Source organism: Monodelphis domestica, chromosome 7 (genome assembly GCF_027887165.1).
Source record: "Monodelphis domestica isolate mMonDom1 chromosome 7, mMonDom1.pri, whole genome shotgun sequence".
NCBI classification, from domain to species: domain Eukaryota; kingdom Metazoa; phylum Chordata; class Mammalia; order Didelphimorphia; family Didelphidae; genus Monodelphis; species Monodelphis domestica.
In genome coordinates this window covers 8,453,750-8,468,258 of record NC_077233.1, presented here as the reverse complement: position 1 = coordinate 8,468,258, position 14,509 = coordinate 8,453,750, and the positions used below count along the sequence as shown (strand labels likewise).

The 14,509-nt window shown below is 49.5% G+C and overlaps 1 protein-coding gene across 1 annotated transcript in view; it reads left to right on the top strand.

Moving 5' to 3' along the window:
* Positions 1-13,330, top strand: part of DCP1A (decapping mRNA 1A) — a 42,650-nt gene extending 29,320 nt beyond the window's left edge. The window contains exons 6-9 of the mRNA XM_056804152.1: positions 4,191-4,313; positions 5,907-6,578; positions 9,843-10,058; positions 10,762-13,330. Of these exons, the coding sequence (XP_056660130.1) occupies positions 4,191-4,313; positions 5,907-6,578; positions 9,843-10,058; positions 10,762-10,842 (1,092 nt within the window). The 3' untranslated portion in view covers positions 10,843-13,330. The remainder of the gene's footprint in view (positions 1-4,190; positions 4,314-5,906; positions 6,579-9,842; positions 10,059-10,761) is intronic.
* Positions 13,331-14,509: the final 1,179 nt, after the last annotated feature.

Here is a 14,509-nt window from a genome sequence, read left to right as displayed (position 1 = left end):
AAAAAAATGTGCCTCCTAAGCCCTGGGTGGGGAACAGGCAAGTGGTACTGTGGATAAAGTGCCATCCAGATCTAGAGACAGGTGGTCCTGGGTTCACATCTGACCTCAGATACTTCCTAGCTGCCTCCTGACCCTGGACAAGTTCCTTAACCCCAGCTGCCTAGCCCTTACCGCTCTTCTCTCTTAATATTGATACTAAGACAGAAGGCAGGAGACTTGCTGGTAAACATGGCTGCAGTTTAAATGCAGAATCTACCTCTTCTCATTGCCTACCAATATAGACTACCTCAAAAGGCAAAAAAAAACCCAAATTCATATGAACAAAGGGAATCCACAGTAGAGCACAGCATTGAAGGTACGTGGGATTTGGGCATTTCCACACTATAAGGGGATGAAATAGCTTCCACCAAAATGTAAGCTGATCTACCTTCCCCCACCCCACTGAGCCAGTGTGCTAGAGTCAGAGCCAGCATGTGCTAGAATCAGTGAGTGAGTGAGTGAGGGGCACCTCTAGGTCCCTGGCAGCTAGACTTGAGACCCCAACAGGCAGAAGAGCACAGACTTTGGGCATAGAAATAGAGTAGAGAAGGGCTGCAAAAAGTAGAAGCTCTGGAGACTCAAGAGGTGGCCTTAGGCAAAAACCCCACTCCTTAGCTCCATACACAGAGAGCCTGCCCTCCTCACTCAGACTTCTGACTGGAAAGAGAAGGAACAACCAGCATAGTGATGGCAAAAAATGCCCAGGAAAAACAACTTCCCAACACCAAGAAGAACAAGAAGGCGGCTTTGACCCTGGATAATTTTTATGGAGGAAAAATCCCTACTACAGAGGAAATAGCAGAAGAGGACGCACAAATAAATGCATCCAAACCTTCCCCCAAAAATGGAAATTGGCCACAAGCTCTTGAAGAATTTAAATCAGAGCTTATGAAAAAGATGGAAGAATGTTGGCAAGAAAAGTGGGAAATAGTTCAAAAAGAAAGTAACCATTTAAAAAACAGGAACTCCCAATTGGAGAAAGAAGCCCAGGAATCAAATGAAATGATAAATAAATTAGAGACCAACATTAAACAACTGGAAGCCATAAAAAGCAGGATAAACCAAACTGAAAAGGAAAATCTAAAGATTATAGCAGAAAATCAAAAGGTTATAATAGAAAACCAGTCTTTAAAGACCAGAATTGGGCAATTAGAAGCCAATGATTTGGCAAAACAGCAAGAATTAATAAAGCAAAGTCAAAAGATTGATAAAATAGAAGGAAACATGAACTATCTCACTGAGAAGATGACTGGCCAAGAAAAAGGGTCTAGAAGAGACATTTTGAGAATCATTGGTCTACCTGAAAACCCAGAAATAAACAGAAACCTTGACATCATACTACAAGAAAAAAAAGTTCATAGAATACCCTCTACACTAAATCTTCAAAAGACAACCCCCAGGAATGGAATTGCCAAATTTAAGAGCTTCCAAGCTAAGGAAAAAATTTTACAAGAAGCCAAAAAGAGACAATTCAGATATCAAGGAGCACCAGTCAGGATCACACAAGATCTGGCAGCTTCCACACTAAAGGACCGCAAGGCTTGGAATATGATATTCAGAAAGGCAAGAGAATTGGGTCTTCAACCAAGGATCACCTACCCATCAAATCTGACTATATACTACCAGGGAAAAGTATGGACATTCAACAAAATAGAAGATTTCCAAGTATTTGTAAAGAAAAGACCAGAACTAAGTGGAAATTTTGATATCTAAACACAAAGATCAAGAGAAACCTGAAAAGGTAAATAAGAAAGAGAGAGGAAAGAGAGAAAAAAAAAGTTTTTTTAATTTAAATTTTCTTCTTTAAGGGCTTCAATAATATCAAATTGTTTATATTAATATATGGGAAAATGTTATTTGTAACTTTCAAAAATTATATTCACTATTATAGTAATTAGAAGAATCATTCATAGGTAAAGATTGGGGTAACAAGTGGTCTAAGATGATATGCAAAAAAAACAAAAAAGAAGAAAAAGGGAGGAGGGAATAGAAGATGGCACCAAGAGAAACTGGAAGGAATAAGATAAATAGGATAATCAATATCAGACAGAAGGTGGAGGTTTAGAAAATAACATAAAAGCCATAGGGCTGTGGTTGAGTCTAGGATTCTAAAGGAGTTTAGTCCCTCAGGAGGTTAGGTTTATATGGGGAAATCAGTAAATATTCCCACTTTAAAGGAATTGGAGATACCGTCATTATTTAGGTCATCTACAAGATCCTTTCTCATCTGGCCAGTCTGTCTTAATGCAGGCTCACTTATCCAGTCCTCCCAAGGACACGCACCAGAGCAGTGGTAGAGTAGCCAATGCCTGCACCCTTTGCTGTTGCCTCACCTCATTCAGGTATAGCTAAAATCAGCGAGGTGCCCCAGGCACAAGTTACTGCTCATATCACGTTGAGGCTCTGAGCAGTGACTTCCTTGGCAACACTTCTAGGCCTTAGATCCAGTTCTCTGCTGCTTGCTGGTGACTGCCACGGCCAGTCTCTTTCCGTGGCTATAGACAGCGTAATCTGCCATCATTCAAATTTGAGAGTTTGCAGACAGAAGAACTGAACATTTTTGCCATCACTAAGTTTTGCTTTGCCCTTTCCACTGCTAAACCTCCTAGTAGTTGATGACATTATTTGTCCAGGAGCAAGAAGAGGGCCAGATGCCTTCTTTCTGGGCCATACTCAGGGCAGAGACCTAGAGGCTACCTTGAATTGTCATTGCTTGTGCCAATAGGCAGTCAAAGCTCTGGAGGATCTCTCAAGACTGACCCAGGGACTAATGGGACCTCTTAGCCCAACCCTAAGTTCAGAGGCCCCAGGGAATGGAGCAAAAATAGGCTCATGTTCTCTGTTGGTCATGGAAGTTCCCTCATTAATGAACTCTAACATCTTTCAAGTGTCAGAGTAATAAGAATTCCTTTTTCAAAACTGACTCTGAGGCTTTCTTGTTAAAGCCTAATTAACACTTATTTGTAAAATTGTTTCTGTTTGGGGCAAAAATGGACCCAGAAAACTAAAAATCAGATTCAAGTTCTTTATTAGTCACTTTTCTTCCCATTTCTAGTTGTTGCACTTTAAAAAGAAAATTCTTTTTTTTTTTTCTTAAAACCTTCACCTTCCATCTTAGAATCAATACTATGTATGGGTTCCAAGGCAGAAGAGAACTAAGGGCTAGGCAATGGGGATAAAGTGACTTGCCCAGAGTCATACAGCTAGGAAGTATCTGAGTCCAGATTTGAACCCAGGACCTCCCATCTCTAGACCTGGCTTTCAATCCACTGAGCCACCCAGCTGCCCCCCAAAAAGAAAATTCTTTTTTTATTTAGAATATTTTTTCATGGTTACATGATTCATGATCCCCACCCCCCCACCCCAACCCTCTGCTTTTTCCTCCCCACTCCTGAAGCTGACAAAGTAGTTTCACTAGGTTATCCATGTATCATTGTTCACAATTTATTTCCATGTTATTCATATTTGCAATACAGTGATCTTTTAACATCAAAACCCTAATTATATCCCCATTGAACTACATGATCAATCCTATGTTTTTCTTCTACATTTCTGCTCCCACAATTCTTTCTCTGGATGTAGATACTGCCCTGGGTCATTGCATTGCTGCTAGTTGCAAAGTCAATTACATTCAATTGTGCTACAATGTATCAGTCTCTGTGTACAATGTTCTCCTGGTTCTGCTCCTTTCACTCTGCATCAGTTCCTGGAGGTCTTTCCAGTTCACATGGAATCCCTCCAGTTCTTAAAAAGAAAATTCTTTAAGGACATTGTCAGTGAACAAGAGTGTATTATAGATCTTTATCTTGTCTTTAACAGAAATTTTAAAAATTCGATGTCGGCTGTGCCAAGTGCAGATGTTTGAGTGCTACATTGACAGAAGTATGATCGTTGGGTTTCCCATGTCTAGGGATAGAGAAGAAAGGAGGAAGAGTAAATGATTACTAACATTTTATTTCCTCAGAAAACTCTTACAAAGGTTCCTAGAAATCACCTCCTGTTTATTTTAGCTCACAAAGGCAATATGGGCTTTAAATGGTTCAGAAGAGCAGCTCTTTCCTCCCACCAGACTCCTGGGAGGCTTCTGTGGAGGGCAGGATTGACAGCCTTAAAGAGTGATTTTCTCTCTCTCTCTCTCTCTCTCTTTTAAGAATCAAATTACAGACTCCACTATCTCAAGCCCTGGATTACAACCAAGTGCTCGCCTCACCAACCCTGGCAGTGCTGAGGAGAACTCGGAAGAGACTTCCCCTGGATTACAAACACAAGAGAAGGTGGGCCTGCCTCAGCTTAGAATAAACACTCTTGTTCAAAAATCACTGTCTGGAGGCAGCCTAGTGGTTTAGTGGATTGAGAGTCAGGCCTGGAGACAGGAGGTCCTGGGTTCAAATTTGAGCATGGGAGCTGCCCTCTGTAAACTTAAGCTCAATTCCCAGGGACACAGCTCCACATCCCTGACCCTTCCCAGGATTGCTTGGGGGTCTCAGAAATGAGGATTCTCTGCTACAGAAACAAAGTGGCTATACTTAGGGACACCCTCTTCTTTCCTCCCAAGTAATTTCCTATCTCTGTGCAGCTGGGCACCTTCTCTGCAATAGTCAGGCTTGGCCCCAGAAGACTTAATGACTTCCCCAAGGTCCTACAACTAGTGTGTTTCAGGTGGAAGACTCAACCAGGGCTTCCATTGACCAGTTCAGCATTCCCATACTGCCTCTCTCAGAAGCAAATGCTCCTCCTGATCTTTATAGGCTTTTACTTGATGAGAGGCAGCGTGCCATTGTAGATAGGAAGGCTGGCCTCAGGACCCAGGAGACAAGTCCTAGTTGCCCCTCAGACCCTGGGAAAGTCCCTTCACGCCCTGAGATTGCTTGTAAGTTGTCAATCTGCACCGGTGGAGGAGCCTCCTCCCTTGGGAGTTCCCTGTCTCAGTGAATTCCAGGTGTAGACTCTTCCATTACTGCCTGACCTCGCGGTACGTGCCAGCTCTGGAAAAAGGAAGACTTGCGGGATTCTCCTACAATCAGGAGCTTTACAAGAGGGACGAGCAGAGAGGGCCTCCCTCGATGCTGGGCTCCTCATCCCTGTTTGGGCTAAAGTAGATGTGAAGGATTTGCTCACTATTTAAACTCCACATGGTGGTGTCCAGGCTAACAGAATCATCTGGAGTGACGCTGCCAACCCACTCCTGGAGCTTCTAAAGCGTATTTCTATGGTGAAGATTAAATTCCATCTTCATTTGACAAAGCCAAATCAGAAGTGTTTGCTTGGTCGCCCTGCCATCTAGTGGGGGAGAACGAGAATTCCCTCCCTTCTGGACAGCTGGCCTCGCCCCACTGGCAGGCAGGAAACAAACTCCTTGTTCATTAGAGAAAGAAGGAGAAGGGGGAAAGCAGGGATGGGCAGAAGGAGGCTCACTTTGTCTACGGCAAGGGCACCCCGAGCACGGGGACTGTGGCTGTGCTCTTTAATGTTCCTCAGCTTGCAGCACGTGCCTGCGGGAAAGGAACAAAGGCTTCACCCTTTCTCCAGCTGTTGATCCAAATGATGGATGTTGCTAGACGTGAAATAGTTTAGCACTAAAGTTTGACTGCCACTATGGCACCTTCCTTGAAATGCAGGATAGAGCCCTCATTCCTTTAGAAATGGGAGTTAGAGGGCAGCTAGGTGGTCAGTAGATGGAGAGCCAGGCCTAGAGATGGGAGGTCCTGGGTTCAAATGTGACCCCAGATACTTCCTAACGTGTGACCCTGGGCAAGCCATTTTACCCCCACTGCCCAATTCCCTAACCAGTAAACAATATCATTTCTAAGACAGAAAGCAAGAGAGTAGCTGTGTACACTGACTGCACTGCTGTTGTTGTTTTGCAGCCTGCTCCGACAGGACACAAGCACCTCACCGTGGAAGAATTATTTGGAACCTCATTGCCAAAGGATCAGCCACCAGTGGCGTATCCCAATTCAGAAGGCATCGAGAAGCTGCCCCCCGATACCTCCCCCAAGGAGTATGACTTATTCTCGCCATTTTCTTTTGAGTCATCGAGAGGGACCCATCAACCAGAGAATCCCAGCATCCAGCCCAGCAACCCTCAGGTGGGTCAGCAGGAGGCCCCAACGCCTGCCACTGCCCCAGACAAGAAGAGCTCTTCAGGCTGCGCGGTCCCGATGAGCCCCGTCGTGAAGGCGGCTCCTCCAGCCAAGGCCACCGCCTCCCCGGCCGCAAAAAAGACTCCCCAGCAGCCCTCTCCCCTCCTGGCACAGCCAGCCTCCGAGCTGAGGCACAAGGCCCGCACTCTGTCGGCCACCCAGAGCCAGTTTGTGGCACCACTGAGTGGGACGAGCCCAGGAAGCGCAACAAACGCCAGTCTTCTTCACAAGCTCCAGCTGACGCCCCAGCCAGCAGCCCTCACCAAGAACCCCATCGCGCCTTACTTTGCCTCATCAGCAAGCCAGCTCGCCACCCCCGAGAGCTTCAGAGAGCCTCATGCCAGAAGAAGAGGGGCCACAGCCACACTTGGCATCACTGGGAGGCCTTCCCTGAAGGTACGAGGTGGCTCTAGTTAAGCCAGCCCAGGGCCCTGAGATTCAACCACTAGAATCCTCTCCCAAAGGGATCTGGGGGTCAGGGCTTCTTCCTGCATCCCATTCCAACTCCCATTTGTTTGTAGGGCCTGAAGCGTCTTCCCTCCAGATTAAATACATCTGTTTCCTGAGGGAGTGGAGAGCCCAAAGTGAAAGGTCACAGGTTAGCAGAGGGTCAGACCCCAAGGAAAGAGAATCAGAACAAGGGAAGAGGAAACTGAGGCCCAGCCAGGGAACTGGCTTCAGTGCCAGAGGCTGGATGGACAGGGCTCTTTACTCTCAAAGAGTTCCTGATTTTGCAGGACCGGTAACCAGAAGGCAAACACCATCGGTAAGAGTGCCCACAAGAGGCAGGACCTGTGGGAACCGGGAAGGCAGCCAAGGAGGTAGCCGGGGATGGGGCAGACGCGTCTTAATTTGGTGTCAGGAGGTCCAGCTTCGGATCCTCCAGCTGTGTAACTGTAAGCAGGTGACCTGAACTTTCTCTCTGTCCCTGTCTGTCCTGCCTTAGTGAAGCCATGGGAGTGATACAATGATTGGAGGAGGGTGCTATAACTATAAATGATCTAATGTTGGTACTGAGTATTGATAGCCAAATGGCAATGCCCAGCTGTTATAATAAACTAAATCTGTCAGCGGCTAAACTATTTACAGGCGGTGGATGGAAGGCCAGAAACAGCTTAATATAACCCTTATTTATTTCTAGTAGAGGTAGAGAGAGGAAAATTAATATTACTCTGTTTCATTAAGAGCAGGAGTTTTATGAAGTTTTATTAATATCACGCTGTCTCCTTTAAGAGAGAACAGAGTGATATTACTTAACTTCCTCTAAACTAGAAACTCTGCTTGTAAGGAGACAGTGAACATTTAATAAATTCCTTATAACAATTTATCTCCCTGTGATTCTTTGGGAGGCCCATCTCCCCAATGAATCATTTAACCTGACTATTCTCTACTCTATATTTGAAACAGGGAGAGTTAGAGGAAGAAAGGAAGCAAAAGAAAGCAAGCAAAAAAAAACATTCTTGCAACATGCAAGTGTTACACATTACATAAAATTCCAAATATTTACAGTTACAAGATATAACACAATTCTAACTAAACACTATAGAAACAAAACCTAAAGATAATAACTCAAATTCACTACAAACAAAATATTCATTATATACACATTATATACAGTATAATATTCCCCCTGAGGTGCCCCCTATTATTTAACATTTTAATATATTTATATTTTTAATATTTGTTAATGTCTAATTATTAAAATTTTGCTTGCTCTAATGATTTATTTGTTGTGTTAATTATCTGTTGTTTTATTTCCTTATTTATTTTATTTATTAATATTACTATTTAATATATTGTTTTCTGTATTAATAATGATTTTTAAACAGACATCCTAGCATAAATTATATACTTACCTATTTAGTATTATTCATTCTATTTTTAAAATCAAACCTTTATATACAAAAACATCAAACCTTTCATCAAAACAGAAATATAAATTCAATGTCTTTGTTGTAGTCCATTGACCTTGTAAATAGTCCAGCTGGCATACTAATCTTTGTCCTTAGAAATAGTGTCCTTGAAAATAGTCCAGTTGTCCTTGTATTTTCTTTCTTGAAAATAATGTCCGATTGTAGCAGTTCTTACAATTTTATTGATCTTCATTCTCAGCGAATGGTACTCTCTTGACATACAAACAATGGATCCATGATGATTTCTCTCCAATCTTGATTGCTGTTGGTGTTGTTAAGAGTACTTGGAATAGACCTTCCCAGGCTGGCTGAGTGCCACAGCCTGGGTTAGTGGTGATGAGGCAGAGCTGGCAACTGCCCAGTCATGGAGAACAGGGAAGGCTAGGTGGGGACAAACCAGCCAGAGAGGGTGAGGTCAGGTTTGGACTTGGGGTTTTGAGATGAAGCAGGGCATCGAGACAGGGGGAATCCATCAGTGTGGGAAGCATGTCCTCCTCATAACCCTGCTCTCTTCTGGTTCTCCTGCTGCTTGTCCAGGCTCTCCTCAGACTCAATGTTCAGTGTTTTGCTCTTGTCCAGAGGTGTGCCTAGGGTCTGTCTCTCTTGGTGACCTTCCCAGCCTTTTCATGCCAGGGTCTGCCAGCTGAGCCTGTCAGACTGATGAGGCGGTGATGTCTGAGACCCAGATTTGGTTCTCCATTCCCTGCCAGGTTCCTGGCCTCCTCCCTCTCTTTCACCCCCACACTGACCCTGGTGCCTCTCTCCATTCCCTTGGCATCTTGGACTTCCCCCAGTTCAGGGCTTTCTCTGCCCATTTCTCTTCCATCCTCTGCCCAAAGGGCTTTCTCTAAGCCCCCCTATCACTCCCCTACTCAGTCTCCCCAGCTGCTTCTGCAGCGCTTCAGAAGCCCTTCACCGTCTGACCCAGCCTCGCTCTTTGGCCTCAGCTTCTCAGCTTTGGTTCTGACCCAAGCAGGGCACTTCCTTGTGAGTCCCTGAGGTCCAGTGAACAGTGCACACTTTATAAAAGCTTTGTGCTTGCTTGATGAGAATCCTTTGCCTTCCAGGCTTGGCTTTCCTGAATCCTGGCCCAGGGCCCCTCTGTGGAAGGTGATCCCCTCAGCCTCAGCCCCTCTGCTGGACTGTCAGCTCCTTCAGGTCAGGGAGGGCTGGGCACAGCGCCTCATTCTGAGTAGGCAATCACAAAGGATTTTTCAGTTGAATGGCTATTATTTGTCATTCTCTAGATTTCTTAAACATCTGGTCCAGAGGCTAGAACATGGAGCCCAGCCAGTCACGTGGACCTGACTTCAGATCTGTCCTCAGACGCTTACCAACTCTGATTGCCTCAGTTTCTTCATCTGTAAAATGGGGATAATGTTAGTACCAGTTTGACAGACTTATTATTAGCCTTTAGCACTTTATAAAAAACTGCCAGTTGCTCTGGGGCTTCTCTTTCCAAGGCTAGTCTAGCAGGTCAGTCTCAATACCCTGGAGCAACCCCCAAGATCATTCTGGTGGTAACAATATCTTTTTTGTGCTTTGTTGACAACTGAAAATTGAAGAAATGGGAGGAATCTTTTCAGAGGCCTCTAGCCCGGGTATTTTCTTGACCCACGAGTGGCTTTAAAATGGGATTTTCTTCAAATTCTTCTGGGTCTTATCGCTCACGTTCAGAGAATTTGTTCCCTTTGTTCCGAATCTTTCTGTATTAACTTTGCTCTCCCCTTCATTCTTCTGCCGGCAGGTTTCCTCTCCCAAGTTCATCACAACAACCACTTTGCCGTCTTCTTCCATCCTTCTGTCGCCCAGTGTTTTCCAGCAGTCGGCGCCCAAGGCCTCGGAGCTCGAGAAGAAGGTCAGCTCCCCGTGCCTCGCGAGCGGTGCCTCCGAACACCCGAGCAAACCTCCGCTGGTTCTGAGCAGGTCTCAGCTGCAGGACACGCTGATACATCTCATAAAGGTACACGCGTCCGGCATCTGTCTGCCTGCCTGGGGACAGTCAATGCTTGTAGCAAGGAAGAAAGAAAGAAATTCACTCTTTTGTGTCTTCGTGGGGAGACCAGCCAACCGGCCGAGGCTTCCTGGCCCTCTGTGCTTTAATGTCAGATCTGGAATCAAAGGGGCTTACCCCGACTTGTCCGTCGGGGTCCAGGCTCCTCTTGGGCTTCGGCCCTGCTTTCTAAAGCCGTTGGTGGGCGGGCGCCACCCCTCTGGACACACACGCTGGCCATGACTGGGGGAACGTCACTGAGTCACTCAGCAAGCATTTGGGTGTACCAGGGCGTGAGCCGGGTTTGGCTCGGCCTGGAGTCACCGGCTGCCTTCTGGCGTCCGTCACTGGCCTCGGCCCTAGGAGGCGGGTGGAAGACCAGCTCCAGAAAGGGGTCCATCCAGCCCTCTGGAGGCGACAGCCAAGGCGCCAACATGGCCACGTGGCCCCTCTGGGCCGAGGATGGGGTGGGGGTGGGGGTCCTTCTTGGGGCGCTTCTGCCTCCCCTCTTTTCACAGCTGGGCTTGGCTCAGGAGACAGTGACTCCCCCACCCGGCGTCTGCTCTCACCCCCGGGCTCTCGGAGCTGACGTTGACCCTTGGCCGGGAGCCCCCAGAGGCAGGAGGACGGGTTGGAGGCTGACTGACCGGGCCGTGTCTTTGTCTCCCCACAGAACGACGCCAGCTTCCTCAGCACGCTGCACGAAGTCTATCTGCAGGTCTTGACCAAGAACATGAACAACCTGCAGCTGTAGAGCCCTGGAGCTGGGGGGCCGCCGGCGCTGTGCGTGTGTCCGTGTGTGTGCGTGCGTGTGCGTGTGTGTGTGCGTGTGCGTGCGTGCGTGTGTGTCTGCTCAGAAACAAACACGCCTCAGTGACGGGCCTGGTGCGGGAGAGTTTCTTTTCAAAGCAGCCGAGCTGAGCTTGGCGGGGCTGAGGGAGAGCCCGAGGCAGGCGGATCTCCCTGAGAAGCATCACCAGCAGCCCCTCATCTCAGCCCGGGACGTGCAGGGCCGGCCCGGCGCCTGCGCCGAGGAGCTCCCGGCGGAAACGTCCGGCTCCCGCGCAGCGTGAGGCTGCTGGACGGCAGCGGCGCGGCTGGGGCGTCCCTAGCGCTGACCGGTTGGAGCCGGGCCGGCCGCCGACGGGAGAAGGGCCTTCCGCCGCCGCGCTGTAGGTCCCGCTTTTACTTAGTTGGCCGATTGGCAAAGCCAGAATCCGGTTAGGCTGGAAAATGTTTTTAACCGCCCGGTGGTCCGGGGAGCCTGAACAGCGCGGCCGCCCCGGCCTGCATGAGCGGCCGGAGGGCAGCTACGCAGGAGGACTCGGGGGCGCCTCGGGGCCAGGTTTGAGGAGCGGATCAGCCCCCGTCCGGGCCCGGCGGGGCGCTGCGAGGAGCACACTTGTGCCGCGCTTCGTCTGTCCCCCGCACGTGCCCTGGACTCAGCAATAGTCATTTCTCGTGGCCTTTGGAAGCCAGGCGTCTTGGTGGGCGCCGGCGGCGCCGCTGACCCCCCGGAGCCCAGGCCGGCGCCGTCCTCGGAACAGTCTGTTACGCTGTCGTGGCAGCCCGATTCGTGGGCTTTTCTAGCAGAATTTTTAGTGGCGACGCCTCTGCAGGTACGCGATCCTCCGTCTGGCCTCGGTTTACTGAGGGAGGCCTCCAGCCCGTCCCCCGAAGGCAGGGCCGCGCTTCCGAGACAGCGCAGGCATCCCACAGCCAAAAACGGGCCGGCCGGGCCGGCGAGCTCGAGGCGAGGCTCGGGACGCCCGAGTCCCCTCCGGCCGGGGAGGCTCTCCGCCCGGCCCGCTCGTCCTGCTGCCCGGCGGCTGGCCGAAGGCTGCTTCTCCCCGAGGCCTGAGCCAAGATCCTGGCCGGAGCCCGCCGGAAGGGGCAGCGCCGCCGCCGGAGGTCCCTTCAGTATCGACCCCGAGTGGGGCACTCCACGTTTTTAAGTGCCGCGTGCTGGAGATTTTAAAGAGACAGTTTCGTTTTAACTCCCATCATTGCCTATTCGAGTTATTTATACCGCCTGAGCCAGGTCTACACTGCCATCGCTCCTGAGGCCGCTTCGGGGCTGCTGGTGCTCAGACCTGCCGGAAGTCCGCAGCTCTGTCGCCTTGTCGCTTCCTCCGACCGGCCCGAGCACGGCCTCGTGCCGGGCAGCCGGTCCGAAGGCCCAGAAGAAGGGCGTCTCGCCGGCTGCAGGCGGCTCCCAGGAGCTCTGCGAGCAGGCAGGCCTCCGGGCCTTCCTCCCGACCTCCTGCCTCTTCCCAGAGTCCTCCCGAGAATGCAGAAGCCAAGTCAGAGCGAGCCCCTCCCACACAGACCCGTCCTTCGGGCGAGTGACCTTTTTCAAGAACATCCGCCCGTCCTCCAACCAAAAAGCTCGTGGTCAGCCTCCCGCCTTCGCCTTCTTTCCCCAAAGAGCCCAGGCTGGGTCCCCCCATGTTGCCTCGTCCGTGTCGTGGCTCCTGTTCTCTGGCCGGCGGCGCAGTGGGGCGACCCGAGGGCCGGAGGAAGGCGCGTCAGAGCTGTGGCGGGAGGGCAGCAGGGGAACCCGCTCACACACTCGATTCCAATTGTTTCCTTGAACAAAGAATGAATAATTGTATTCTTGCACATTTTGTCCCTATTTTATTCTTCAGAGTTCCTTTGTGAAGCCAATAATGTCGTATGTATTAAATATTTAAATATGAAGGAAAGATCAAGCAGACGTGATTTGCCTCCGACCCGAAGACCGGCCCGGAGCCCACATCCTCGCCTGATTGGTCTTTCCGCTTAATTTAGGAAAATTGTGCAATATATTTCACCGCCCATTTGTATTTGACACCAGATACGTTCAGATGCATTATTCATCTTTAAGTGAGACGACAGCGTTTTCTTTGATTCCTCACAAGTCCATCGGAAATGGTTTGGGGTTCCTCTGGGGTTACTGTAGGGTCTCGGGCTGCCCACTCTCACGGCGCGCCGGGCCAGTCATCAAGCGTTTCTTTGCAGAGTGCCTGCCGCGGGCTTCCCTTCTTAGGAAGTGGACGGAAGAATCTCTGGAAATGGGTCTTTTCTTTTCCACATTGATACCGCATCACTAACTTTTTTATTATATGAATTTTCTACCATCCATGTGTGTTTGCAAATATTAAGTTATTACATGTTTTAAACCGAGCGTTTTTCATCCGAAATTTTGTATGTTTGCAAGTATATTTTTTTAATAAAATCTCAAAACAAAGTTTTCTCACCTACCAAATGTCACGTGGTGTTTTCCTTTCATTTATAAAAGCAGAACTATCCAGCGGCGGTCATCGGCCAGTTCTCTGGCAAATCCAGGCCTCTCCCCTGAGCTCTGCTCCGCCGAAGCCGGCTCCTGGCTTCCCACCGTGGCCTGGTGGTCGATGTTTGCCCCTGAGAGTCTGGGAGCTGATTAAGAAAGGCAGCCTCTTCCCCGGTGGAGGGGCCGAGAGTCCCCCTACTGCGCGTGCACATGTGAGGAGTTACACGGGAAGACTTCTCGGCCCGCATCCCAAGGGCCTGAGGGGCGGCGTTTGGTCGGTGGAGTCCCCAACGCCTTCAGCCAGTTCTCGGTGCCTCCGTCCTCTGGGAGGGCACGTGTGGCGCAGGCACACACGAGGGCGAGCCACGAGAACGAGGAGAGACACCACAAAGCCAGGCTGAAGAGCGCCGGCCGGGGCTAGCTGAGGTGCCTTCCCAAGTGGCTGTCCCGCCCCCGCCCTGGGAATCGGGAACTCAAGTATCCCGTGAGCACCGTGGCGCCCCCCAAACTGCAGCCCTCCATCCTTTGAGGTGTGGACGTTTGGCATCTCTCATAGCACAAAGCCCTTTGCTACGCACACAGTAGGCGCCGACCACCAACGTGTCTGCTTCTGAATGGCACAAAGAAGAGAAAACGGAGGAGTCATCATGAGGGAATCGGGCGCTCCGCCTCTGGGAACTTTCCAGATGCCTGAAGCTCCTCCCCCATTTTAAACCCAGAGAACCTTTGAACCCAGCCTTCATGGAAATCCTTGTGTGTGCACATGCATGCACACTTAGTGCATGCTTGTACACGTGTGTGTGTGCACACACGCCACATGCACAGTCCCCCAGGCTTCCTCCATTGGGAGCTCCTCCAGAGTGGGGACTGCCTCGCTTTGTATGCCCAGTGCCTGGCACATAGCGCGTGCTGAATAAATGCTCATTGAGGGACAGCTTGGAGGCTCAGCGGATAGAGAAGCACATTTAGAGATCGGAGGTCCTGGGCTGGCCTCAGACACTGCCTAGTCATGTGAGCCTGGGCAAGTCACTTAACCTCCATTGCCCAGCCCTTACCTTTCCTTTGCCTGAGAGCTCATACTTAGTGTTGAGTCTAAAGAAGTTAAGGGCGTTAAATAAAAAAATAAAGAAATAAACGTTTATTGACCTAC